This window comes from Crocuta crocuta, unplaced genomic scaffold (assembly GCF_008692635.1).
Source record: "Crocuta crocuta isolate KB4526 unplaced genomic scaffold, BGI_CrCroc_1.0 scaffold140, whole genome shotgun sequence".
NCBI lineage: Eukaryota > Metazoa > Chordata > Mammalia > Carnivora > Hyaenidae > Crocuta > Crocuta crocuta.
In genome coordinates this window covers 9,005,698-9,017,651 of record NW_027527775.1, presented here as the reverse complement: position 1 = coordinate 9,017,651, position 11,954 = coordinate 9,005,698, and the positions used below count along the sequence as shown (strand labels likewise).

General features: G+C 45.3%; 1 protein-coding gene across 1 annotated transcript; it reads left to right on the top strand.

The window, feature by feature from the left end:
• The first annotated feature begins 1,916 nt into the window (after positions 1 to 1,916).
• On the top strand, positions 1,917 to 9,521 carry MBOAT4 (membrane bound ghrelin O-acyltransferase MBOAT4). Its single transcript, XM_077773464.1, has 3 exons — positions 1,917 to 2,035; positions 5,529 to 5,753; positions 8,558 to 9,521. The coding sequence occupies exons 1-3, from the start codon at positions 1,917 to 1,919 to the stop codon at positions 9,519 to 9,521; spliced, it is 1,308 nt and encodes a 435-aa protein (XP_077629590.1).
• The last annotated feature ends 2,433 nt before the right edge of the window (positions 9,522 to 11,954 follow it).

The following is an 11,954-nucleotide window of genomic DNA, read 5'->3' as shown; positions in this document are numbered from 1 at the left end:
CATATAATTCTAATTCGCATGGAATTCACCGGCAAGACTCTGCCACCTCTCTAATGCAGTCTCAGCCGCCATCTCTCCCAGTGTGTCCCCCATCCCTTCCAAGCCCCCCTCATTGAAGCCATTCTCCTGTCGCTAAAATCATCCTTTATTTTTTTTCAATGTTTTAATTTTTGAGACCGAGTAGGAGCAGAGCAGGGGCAGAGGGAGAGGAAGACACACAATCCAAAGCAGGCTCCAGGCTCTTGAGTTGTCAGCACGGAGCCCAATGAGGGGCCTATACTCATGAACCTCTGAGATCATGACCTGAGCCAAAATGAGATGCTTAACAGCCACACAGGCGCCTCCACCAAAATCATCTTTTAAAAATTAATCCCATTATTGTACTTCCCATTCTTTTCCATTTTTCTTCCTATCTCCTTTCCGTGACCTATCTCTGGATCAGATCCAGCCCCTGCCTACTTCTTTCTTTCTTAATGTTAAGTTTCACTTCCTCTTTCTCTAATCACACTTTCATCCTTTCAAACTGACTCTCTGCCCCAGATCACTTCCACCTGACCCTGCTCTCCACTCTGCCTTCCTCTGATGGTTTAAGTCTCAGATGTCACATCAGTCAGGTTCAACCATAGAAACAGAACCGCTAGGAGATAGATATTAAGAGGTGTACTGCAAGGAATTGGCTTACACGATTGTGGGGCTGGCTAGGCAAGTCAGGAGTCTGTAGGGCAGGCTGGAACTCTCAGGCATGAGATGTAGCTGCCGTCTGTAGGTGGAGTATCTTCAGAGAAGCTTCAGCCCTGCTCTTGAAGCCTTTTAAATTGGATCAGGCCCACCCAGATTGTCTAGGATAATCTCCCTTCCTTAAAGTCAACTGGTTATGGACCTCAAGCATATCTATAAAACATCTTCATGACATCACCTAGATTGGTGTTTATTGACTAGCTGGGAACTGTAGCCTAGCCTAGCTAAAGTGATAGAAAAACTAACCATCACACTCAGAGAAACTCTCTCTAACCACCCAATCAGAAATAGGTCATTCTTGCTCTATTGTTGGTTTTCTCCTTGGTATAAGAGGACCCACCACCCAGGTGCCTGGCTGAGCCCCACCTTGAGGGTAGAGTTTACTTTTTTAAAAAATGCAAAAAAAAAAGGGGGGACCCATCAGCAGCTGTAATTGTTTATCTTATTATTTCCCCCAAAGACTAAGTTCCTTGAAAGTAGCCACACAAATTTGTTCCCACTCTTTACTCAGCACTGACCACAGTATCTGATATAATTGATACTAAAAAAAGAAAATTGTTGAATAAATATATGGATGAATTTAGAACATTCTATCGTCCCCAAGCATATAAGCCCCTGTTTTCAAGCAATGTCTGTCTAAATTAATTTGAAAGACTTCCATGGCATATGTATTAACCACAGTTCTCCAGAGAAACAGAACCATGGGAGATTACACACATACATACACGCACACATTTGTTTTAGGAATTGGCTCACAGGATCATGAGGGCTCCCTTCCTTATGCTCACCTCCTTGATCCCCCTTCCCAGCCAGTCAGTTGTCTGTCCATAACTGGAAAATGACATTTTGCTTTAACTTAGTGAAGAAAATATGGCAGTCAGATGACTGGAAAGGCAAATAACGCAGTGTGTAAACTAAATGAGAATTCTGAAAGCAATGTTTTCGTACATTGTTAATATCACACCAAAAACGCATTTTGGTTTCTATGGTGCAGTTCCCTTTATCAGAAAGCCAGCTTTGATGCTGCTTCTCGCCAGTGCTTTTGTTTGCTCTTTACTCACCCAGGCCTTCCTGAGCCATATAAACAGATTAAAGAGAACCTGGTTGAGGTTTTACTTGGGGAAGGAAGGCACCTGTTAAAGACTCCGGGAGGGACAGTATCTTTGTCCCAGTTCACAATGGATTGGCTTCAGCTGTTCTTCCTCCATCCTGTATCACTTTATCAAGGGGCAGCTTTTCCTTTTGCACTTCTGTTTAATTATCTCTGCACTATGGATTCATTTTCCACTTCTGCCAGGTAGGTTTAAAGGCTAATTTTGCTCTTACATCTATGAATACCATAGTAGGTCAAAAAGCATGGGTTGGCCTGAAGACATGAAGATTAAATAATTAATTATATGGGGGCACCTGGGTGGCTTAGTTGGTTAAGTGACTGACTTCGGCTCGGGTCATGATCTCGTGGTTCACGGGTTCAAGCCCCGCATCAGGCTCTGTGCTTTGGAGTGTGTGTCTCCCTCTCTCTCTGCCCCTACCCCGCTCATGTTCTGTCTCTCTCCGTCTCTCAAAAACTGAATAAGCATTTAAAAAAATGTTAATAAAAATAATTATACGGTTGTTTTTAAGTGATTATCATTACCACTGATTATTGATTGCTCGATCACTGATATCTCTATTAGAGTGAAATGGGACTGGAAATTGACATCATGTCTGCATTGACCCAGTTTGGTAGGTGTACGTTAAATGGGAAAAGGGTGAAAACTCTGGAGAGAGATGGATGTTGAGATAGTACAGGAATTCCCCAAACAGATATACCTATACCCCCACCATGTGTCCTATACTCTTGGCCAGTCCTAATTTCATGGAATTTTATCATTTTCAATAAAATTAAATTTTATTAAATATGTAACTGATTTTTTTAAATGCCTTTGTATGATTTCTCAGAGAAATAGCATAAGTCAAAACAAATTATGTGAGATTAGCTAGATCTCAATCTGAGATTCAAAAATTATTATTAGAGATTTGGTAACTTGATTACAATGATCTTTGTATAGTTAATAAATCATTACTTTTTTTATTTGAAAGAGAGCACAAGCAGGGGAGAGGGGCAGAGAGAGAAGGAATCTCAAGCAGGCTCCATGCTCAGAGCAAAGGTTGATGTGGGGCTCTATCCACAACCCTGGGATCATGACCTGAGCCAAAACAAAGAGTCAGACTCTCAACCAACTGAGCCACCCAGGCACCCCTGTATAGTTAATAAATTATAGACATTAAAGACAGCCCCCGTTTTTAAAGAAGTTTGTGGAATATCCTCATGTAACATGAAAATCCATTGCCAGAGGGCTACCTCCTAATGATTCACCTATTTTGGAGATTAAGATTTTTATACACTGGGGATTTTTAAGTAAAATCTAGTTGTATCTAATAATTAGAATTGCTGAGTTTGACTAACCTGTGGTATATTACATGTAGTTCACACTGGTTGATGGCCCTTACCCTCATTTAGGAGATGGGGAGGAGAGGCTGTAAAAAAAGTGTCCTACTGAGAAAGAATCACAAACAATAAAGCAAAACAAGTGCAAAAACAAGGGTTAATTCCCACAGGGTTAAGATTGCTGGCTTTGGGGCACGTGAGTGGCTCAGTAGGTTAGGTGTCCCACTGTTGATTTCAGCTCAGGTCACAATCTCACGGTTTGGTTCATGACTTTGAGGCGACGTGGGGCTCTGGGCTCTGCACTGACAGCATGGAGCTTGCTTGGTATTCTCTCTCTCTGCTACTCCCCAGCTTGTGTGCGCGTGTGCGTGCATGTGTGCTCTCTCTCTCTCTTTCTCTTGCTGCCTCTCTCAAAAATAAACTTAAAAAAAAAAGAATTAGAAAAACTAAAAAAAGAGAGACTCAGAGATTGCTGGGTCCAGGTCTCTGCAGAGATTCGGGGTCAGCCTGGCAGGTCCTGGGTCCCTCGCTTCCTGAGTGTCCTGTGTATGTGAATAAATTCTCTCCAAGTTGATCTGTGAAATGAAAATAATAATGCCTATCTCGTAGGGTTATTTTAAGGATTAAACAAAGGCATTTCTTATAAAGAGATTATTATCACAACACCTAGAATAAAGTAAGTACTCAATACATCGTGTAGTCTACATGTACATAGGTAGACATTTGAATGTTTATAAAGTCTCAGGGCAGTTGGCACTTCAGGCTTCTACTTCTGCTGTGCAGGGACTACATGTCCCCTTATTTTTCCATGGCAGTGAAACACAGGAGTGGCCCAGGCCCTGCGTGATAGAGCACCTTACACGGCGGGCACCTGTCAGTACCCCCAAGAAAGACATTCTTACCAGTGCATGTGCGTCACTGAGCCACGATATATACCCTGCGACAGTCAAGAAAATGTAGGCCTCTTTTTAATCTTTTTTTTTTTTTAATGCTTATTTAAGTTGAAGGGAGAGGGAGAGAGAATCCCAAGCAGGCTCTGTGCTGTCAGCGCAGAGCCAGACATGGGGCTCATACTCATGAACCATAAGATCATGACCTGAGCCAAAATCAAGAGTCAGATGCTTAACTGGCTGAGCCACCCAGGTGCTCTGAAAATGTAGGCCTCTGTGATTCAATTTTCCTCTCCCTGACCAGTCAGGACCTATTTTTCACACCTCTTCATTCAGATTTATTAATTTGGCACCAATTAAAACAAACAGAGGCACCCGGCTGGCTCAGTTGGGAGAGCATGTGACTCTTGATCTTGGAGTCATGAGTCTAAGACCCACATTGAGTGTAGAGATTAATTAAAAAAAAAAAAACTTTAAAAAGTAAATAAACACACCAACCTCCATATACTGTGGAAAGAACTGAGTCTTCAGAATGTGAGATTTCCCAGGTCTCTGCACAGCCTCAGGGCATCTATCAGCTACTGAGGGAGGCAGTTTGCACAAACTGCTTCACTGATGTGGGTCTTTAACAACATTAAGAAAAACCACCAACTCCTAAGATCTTGAAAGTGCAATAGGGAAGATTAAAAGCACATATAAAGATTTTCTAAAAAAAAATAAAATAAAATAAAGATTTTCTAATTGAGTTTTCAAACACTTAGCTGAGAGAGGCATGGAGTCCCCTTTCTGGAATGGTGCAGGCAGTGCAACCCAGCAAAGAGGAAAGAGGCGCATCTGCATGAGATGATGTCTAGAAAGCTGTCCTAGATCTTTGACACTAGCTTCACATCACTTTTCAGTCAGTCAGCAAGCCACTAGTTGTTGTTTTTTTTAATTTTTTAATGTTTATTTATCTTTGAGAGGGAGAGACAGAAACAGAGCACAAATGGGGAAGGGCAGAGAGAGAGAGAGGGAGAGAGAATCTGAAGCAGGCTGTAGGCTCTGAGCTGTCAGCACAGAGCCTGATGCGGGGCTCGAACTCACAAGCCGTGAGCTCATGACCTGAGCCTAAGTGGGACGCTCAACCAACCAAGCCACCCAGGTGGCCCAGCAAACCGCTACATTTTAAAGATGTCCCCACTAGGGGACCTTCCAGAGCCGTCACCCACAGGATTGTCAGGGGCGGCGGGTGTTATTCCCACTTGAACAGTGGGAATGAACATTTGTTTCCTGAGGTAGGTACTGTCAAATGGACTCTGGCTTTTTCTCCCTCAGAGAAACAAAAGGAAGGCTTTGGAGTGATAACCGTACGGCTCCTTGAGGTGTCACACGGGGCTTACCTCCACTGCATTCTCCTGAATGACATCTGAAGTGACCCGTGACTCACTGGCCCAAGTCAGTCTCACGCTTGTCCGCAATTCTTCTTGCAGGTACCTCTTGCTCCTGGCCGGAGGCGCGGCCCTGGCCTGCGCTGCCATGGGGTCCTTCGCCGTGCTTGTCCTGGTCTCTGCTCTGGGCGCCGGGCTCCTGATCTCCTCTCTCGGCCCCCAGGATGTCCACAGGTGGGCGTTTGGCTTTCAGATGAGCTGGCAGACGCTCTGCCACCTGGGCCTGCACTATACTGAATATTACCTGCAAGAACGTCCTTCCGAGAGGTAAAGCAGCCTGTTCGCTTGGCTTGTACAAAAACCAGCCGAGGCTTGGCTTGTGCCATGGTGGGCGTGGAGAGCCCCCGAGTGCGGAGTTTGAATCCCAATTCTTGCACATTCGAGCAGTGTGACCTTAAGCCAGTCATTTAACCTCTCAGCCTCCATTTCTTTTCCTAAAAAAATAAGTGTGAGCGTATGTGTATATGTATGCGTGTGTGTATGTATATGAATGTATACCTTTTATGTTAGAGATAATACATATAAACGTCATTATACGACGATAAATAACTACCATGTGTTGCCTATGTAGCCCAGTGTCTGGCACTTAGCTGTTCTTAACTGTGCCTGAAAGGGCGTTGAACCAGGGGTCCCAGGGCCCACGGACGAGGCCTGCCTGGAAGTGACTAAGCACAGTTTGCTGAACTGAGAGTGGGTGGTTTAGACACATGGCCAGCAGCCTCTCCTCCCCTTTGGCGGGACCAGGAAGATATCAACCCACTGTGAACCTTTGCTACCTTCCCATCAAAGCTGCCGTGCAAGAGTTTTGCTTTTTTTCTTTTTATGTGTATTTATTTATTTTGAGAGAGAGAGAGAGAGAGAGAGCACACGAGCAGGGGAGGGGCAAAGAGAGGGAGAGAGAATCCCAAGCAGGCTCCACACTGTCAGCGCAGAGCCCAATGCAGGGCTCGAACTCACAAACCATGAGAACATGACCCGAGCTGAAATTAAGAGTCGGACTGAGCCACACAGTTGCCCCCGAGAGTTTTACTTTCATTGCGACTCAGCTATTCCATCCTCCCAGAAGGGTGGTCACCCAGTGTAGGAAAAAGAACTAACTACAGTCTAAAGAAGTGTTTTCGTGAGTCCGTGAGATCACTAAGATTAGAGCTATGTCTATATACAGGTATGTCTGTATTCTTGAGGCCTGTGGTCCCTGGCTCCCTATGTTATCACAGGTGGCGTGGGTAAATGGTCACTCAGAGAAGAGGGGCTGTGACCTGTCGAGGCAGGTCACCTGTCTGATTCCAGCTTGCCATTGGTTCACTCATTTTGTCATCCCTGCCACACCCAGAATCCTTTCCTTTGTCCTCACTGTCTTCACCAAAGGCTTTAGGGTTTGCTTCCCAGAAGATGATGGCAGCCTGTAGGGAGAGGGGAGTACTGACTCGGGTGCGGTGAATTAGCATTTCCGTAGGAAGCAGGACCTGATAGGGGCCAGAGGAGCAAGTTAAACAGAATCTGGTGGATGGGAGGAAGGCTGAGCCAGAGCTGAAATGGGAAGGTGTTCTAATTTGCTCTGGCTGTCATAACAAAGTACTGAAGACTGGGTGGCCTCACACAACAGAAACTTACTTCCTCTGAGAAGTTCAAGATCAAGGTGTTGGCAGGTTCAGCTTCTTCCGAGGCCTCCCTCCTTGGCTTGTAGATGGCTGTTTCCCCCTGTTTCCTTGTCTGGTCTTCTCTCTGTGTCTGTGCCCTAATTTCCTCTTCTGATAAGGACATCAGTCATATTCAATTAGGGTTTACCCCAATGACCTCATTTAAAAATTTTTTTTAATGTTTACTTACTTTTGAGAGAGAGACAGAGTGTGAATGGGGGAAGGGCAGAGAGAACTAGAATCCGAAGCAGGCTCCAGGCTCTGGGCTTTCAGGACAGAGCCAGACATGGGGCTTAAACCCACAAACCATGAGATCATGACCTGAGTTGAAGTCAAACCTTAACGCAGGTGCCCTGATGCCCTCGTTTTAACTTAAACACCCCATCTCCAAATACGGTCACATTCTGAGGTACTGGGAGTTGGAGCTTCAACCTATAAATTTGGGGGGAACACATTCCACCCACAAAAGGAGTGTGGACAGGGGTTGGTGGCATTTGGAGGCAACTTTCCTTACTGTTGGGACATGTCAGATGAGGTCAGTCGTCCTTAAATCCTCAGACTCACAGAAAGAAACAGCAGCACTTGGGAAATAGTGCCACTGGCACTCCACAGGACAGCATCCCTGATTGCAGAGTGCGTCATATAATTTTCATTAATTTTCTCCATAATAACCTTGCCAGTAGGATCTTCTCTGCCTTGTGACACTGAAGCCCGAGCACTTCAGGTGACTGGTTAAAAACACACCTCAAATTGCTAGTGACTCAGTGCACGGCCTGAACCCTTAGCTTGGCTCACTGTTCCTCAGCACAGAAGCCACAGCCTGCAGAATCTTACTAGCAGGGACCAGTTCATATTTAAAATCTATGTCTCCCTGTAGTCTCTTCAATACTAAATTTTTGTTTCTTCCATGGCAAATTTCTCCCATGTCCTTGATCCTAATCTGTATAGGCTATTCTTAGAAATATTATAATCAATATTTCCCTATAATATTCCTTGTCATTCTTTTTTTTTATAAAAATTTTTTAACATTTTTATTATTGAGAGATAGAGAGAGACAGAGCATGAGCAGGGGAGGGGCAGAAAGAGGAGGAGGAGGCACAGAATCTGAAGGAGGCTCCAGGCTCTGAGCTGTCAGCACAGAGCCCGACAGGAGGCTCAAACTCCTGAACTGTGAGATCATGACCTGAGCCCAGTTGGACACTTAACTGACTGAGCCACCCAGGATCCCCGATTTCCACATTTACCTCTTGATCCTGCCCAGAGTAGCCTGTGGCCTGAATTAATCCAACAGTCTTTGTGGGGTCTCTGCAGGCCAGGCCATCCGTCTTCATCATTCAGAGCTACTATGTGCTGTGGGGTCACGTGTGAGGGACCGGACTGGGATGAAATAAATATGGGGAGCGTTTTTACATTTAAATATATCTCTTTCAGGTTCTGCATCACTCTTTCCTCCCTCATGCTCTTGACCCAGAGGGTCACATCCCTCTCTCTGGACATTTGTGAGGGAAAAGTGAAGGCAGCATCAAGAGGCATCAGGGGCAGAAGCTCCGTTCCTGAGCATCTGTGGAAGACACTGCCCTATTTCAGCTACTTGCTCTTTTTCCCTGCTCTCCTAGGAGGCTCCCTGTGTTCCTTCCAGAGATTTCAAGCTCGTGTTCAAGGGCCGAGCAGTGTGGGTCCCAGGTGCTCTGTCTGGGCTCTGACCTGGAGGGGTCTGCAGATCCTGGGCCTCGAGTGCCTAAAAGTGGTCCTGAGGATGGTGGTGGGTGCAGGAGCGGGTCTGACTGACTGCCGGCAGCTCCAGTGCATCTGTGTCATGTGGTCCACGGCCGGGCTCTTCAAACTCACCTACTACTCCTGCTGGCTCCTGGATGATGCCCTCCTCCATGCAGCAGGCTTTGGACCTGAACTTGGTCAGAGCCCTGCTGCGGGGGGATACGTCCCCGATGCGGACATTTGGACACTGGAAACAACCCACAGGATATCCCTGTTCACAAGAAAGTGGAACCAAAGCACAGCTGGGTGGCTCCGACGCCTCATATTCCAGCGGGGCGGGGCCCGCCCGTTGCTGCAGACGTTTGCCTTCTCCGCCTGGTGGCATGGACTCCACCCAGGACAGGTGTTTGGTTTCCTCTGCTGGGCTCTGATGGTGGAAGCTGATTACCTGATCCACACCTTTGCCAACTTGTCTATCAGATCCTGGCCGATGCAGCTGCTCTATAGAACTGTCACCTGGGCCCACACCCAGCTCATCATTGCCTATATAATGCTGGCCGTGGAGGTCAGGAGCCTCTCCTCCCTCTGGCTGCTGTGTAATTCTTACAACAGTGTCTTTCCCATGGTGTATTGTATTTTGCTTTTTCTATTAGCAAAGAGAAAGCATACATTGAACTGATATCTTTCCCCAGCCTTCATCTTATACATCCATGAAATGGAGTTTAAAAAGCGCTGGGGGCGCCTGGGTGGCTCAGTTGGTTAAGTGTCTGACTTTGGCTCAGGTCATGATCTCACAGTTCGTGGGTTCGAGCCCCACATCGGGCTCTGTGCTGACAGCTCTGTGCTGACACAGAATCCGAAGCAGGCTCCAGGCTCTGAGCTGTCAACACAGAGGCCGACACGGGGCACAAACCCCCGTGAGATCATGACCTGAACTGAAGTCAGAAGCTTAACCAACTGACCCACCGAGGTGCCCCAACACCTACTTTAACAAGCTATTATACTGGCACTGAAGTCCCTCCCCACTCCAAAAGAAAGAGAGACTAAGACATGGTTTTTTCCCTTAGGGCTTACACTTTAGGAGTGGAAACAAAGTTATATAGGTAAGGGGACAGATAACAACATTAGGTACTATGAACCAAATGACAAATGGTATACACATGGACACCTAAACATTGAGTGTCCAATTGGTCCACTTGATCCTGGACTGTGAGTTCAGCAAGACAAAAACAACAAAAACAGAAACCAAAGTCAGGGATGCCTGGCTGGCTCAGTCAGTATAGCATGCGACTCTTGATCTTGGGGTCCTGAGTTCTAGTCCCATGTTGGGTGTAGAGATTAGTTTAAAAAAAAACAACAAAAAAACACCCTCTAAATCATATAATTGTGTTGCTTTGTTACATGAACCAGAGACTCATCCTGATCCTTAAGTAATTTGAAAAATTTGGTCTCAAAATGGAAAGGCTGATATTATCTCGGAATATGTTAATAAACTGAAAATCTGGCTGAGACTTGATACTTGTTAAGTACAAAACTGACCCATGAAATATGTCCTACAAAGAGACCAAAAACAAGAAGTAAGCCCTATTCTATTACAACATTGAGGGTCTGGTTCCCTTTTCTTGGCAAATCCTAAATAATTGTCTCTGTTTCTTCCTCTGTTGGGACTTAAAATACCCCAAGAGAAAGACGTCAAGACCTCCAAGTGGTAGAGAAGCCACAGTCATGTAACGGTCGCTTTCACAGTGCATCTGTGGGCCACCTGGCCAGTTATATAATTACAATTATATTAGGTGTCAATTTTAACTGAGCTTACTTTAAAAACTTACCTTCTTTCTAATCAGTAACATTGGTGAAAATTGAGTTTAGTGTATTAATTATATTTTATTCTCATAGTCACTAAAAGAAATACATACAAAATGTTTGTGTCCTGCTTAAAATCATCTACTTCATCTGTTGCACCATGGGAAGCATTGTACAGCATCTAAGCTTCCCAAACTAGCCATTTTCGTTCTTTCCAAAATTTAAAATTGCAAGTAAGCTTCTAATCTTTAAAACCTGACAAAGATTAGGCAGTTAGAAGTTACAGATCACTTAGGGGCGCCTGGGTGGCTTAGTCGGTTAAGCGTCCGACTTTCGCTTAGGTCATGATCTCGCGGTTCGTGGGTTCAAGCCTCGCATCGGGCTCTGTGCTGACTGCCAGCTCGGAGCCTGGAGCCTGTTTCAGTCTGTCACTCCCTCTCTCTCTGACCCTCGCCTGCTCACACTGTCTCTCTCTCTCTCTCCTAGAAATAAATAAAAAATAAAAAAAAAAAAAGAAGTTACAGATCACTTAGAAAGTTGTGTTGGGGCACCTGGGTGGCCCAGTTGGTTAAGCCTCTGATTCTTGATTTCGGCTCAGGTCATACATGATCTCACAGTTCGTGAGTTCGAGCCCTGTGTCAGGCTCTGCGCTGTGTCAGCGTGGAGCCTGCTTGAAATTCTCTCTCCCACTCTCTCTGCCCCTACCTACTCATGCTCACTCTCCCTCCCTCCCTCTCTCTCTAAAAATAAATAAATAAGCTTAAAAAAAAAAAGAAAAGAAAGGTATGTCAATATCACTCACTAACAGCAAACAAACAGCCCAATCTGCACACAGAGAACATAACACAACAAGCAGTGAGGGCCTTGAACATGGCATGAATTTGTAGTGGTCTTAACCAGCCAGGTTTCTGCTCCTCTGACTGGTTAAAACCAGGACATCTACTTCCTTCCCTTTCTGTTTGCATCTTACAGAAAATGTTTCGTTTATATTGCACAGTATAAAGTACAAAGTGATTTGAAGGAATTACTCTAAGGAAAAAAGTCAGAGCCAGAGATGTAGTAGACTCGGGAGCCATCCGTCTACACAGAGGAGATCCTGGGATCCAAGAGCAGAGAACAGAGAATGTATCTTCTTCCAATCCTCATTTCCTTTGTTAGGACCTAATTTTAGAGTTCCTGACTCCTGCCTCAGCTGCCCCCTCAACATTTGGCAACTTTAGCTTCCCTTTCCTTCAGTCACTGATTGTCACTCCCAAGACCCTGCCTATTGTCTCCCAAATTCCCTTTGACATATTCACCTCTGTCATTA

Excerpts from the sequence above, each read along its gene's own strand:
- MBOAT4 (XM_077773464.1), top strand. The coding sequence starts at position 1,917 with ATGGATTGGCTTCAGCTGTTCTTCCTCCATCCTGTATCACTTTATCAA. Across the intron at positions 2,036-5,528 it reads TCATTTTCCACTTCTGCCAG|GTACCTCTTGCTCCTGGCCG; the intron begins GTAGGTTTAAAG and ends TTCTTCTTGCAG. Across the intron at positions 5,754-8,557 it reads CAAGAACGTCCTTCCGAGAG|GTTCTGCATCACTCTTTCCT; the intron begins GTAAAGCAGCCT and ends TATCTCTTTCAG.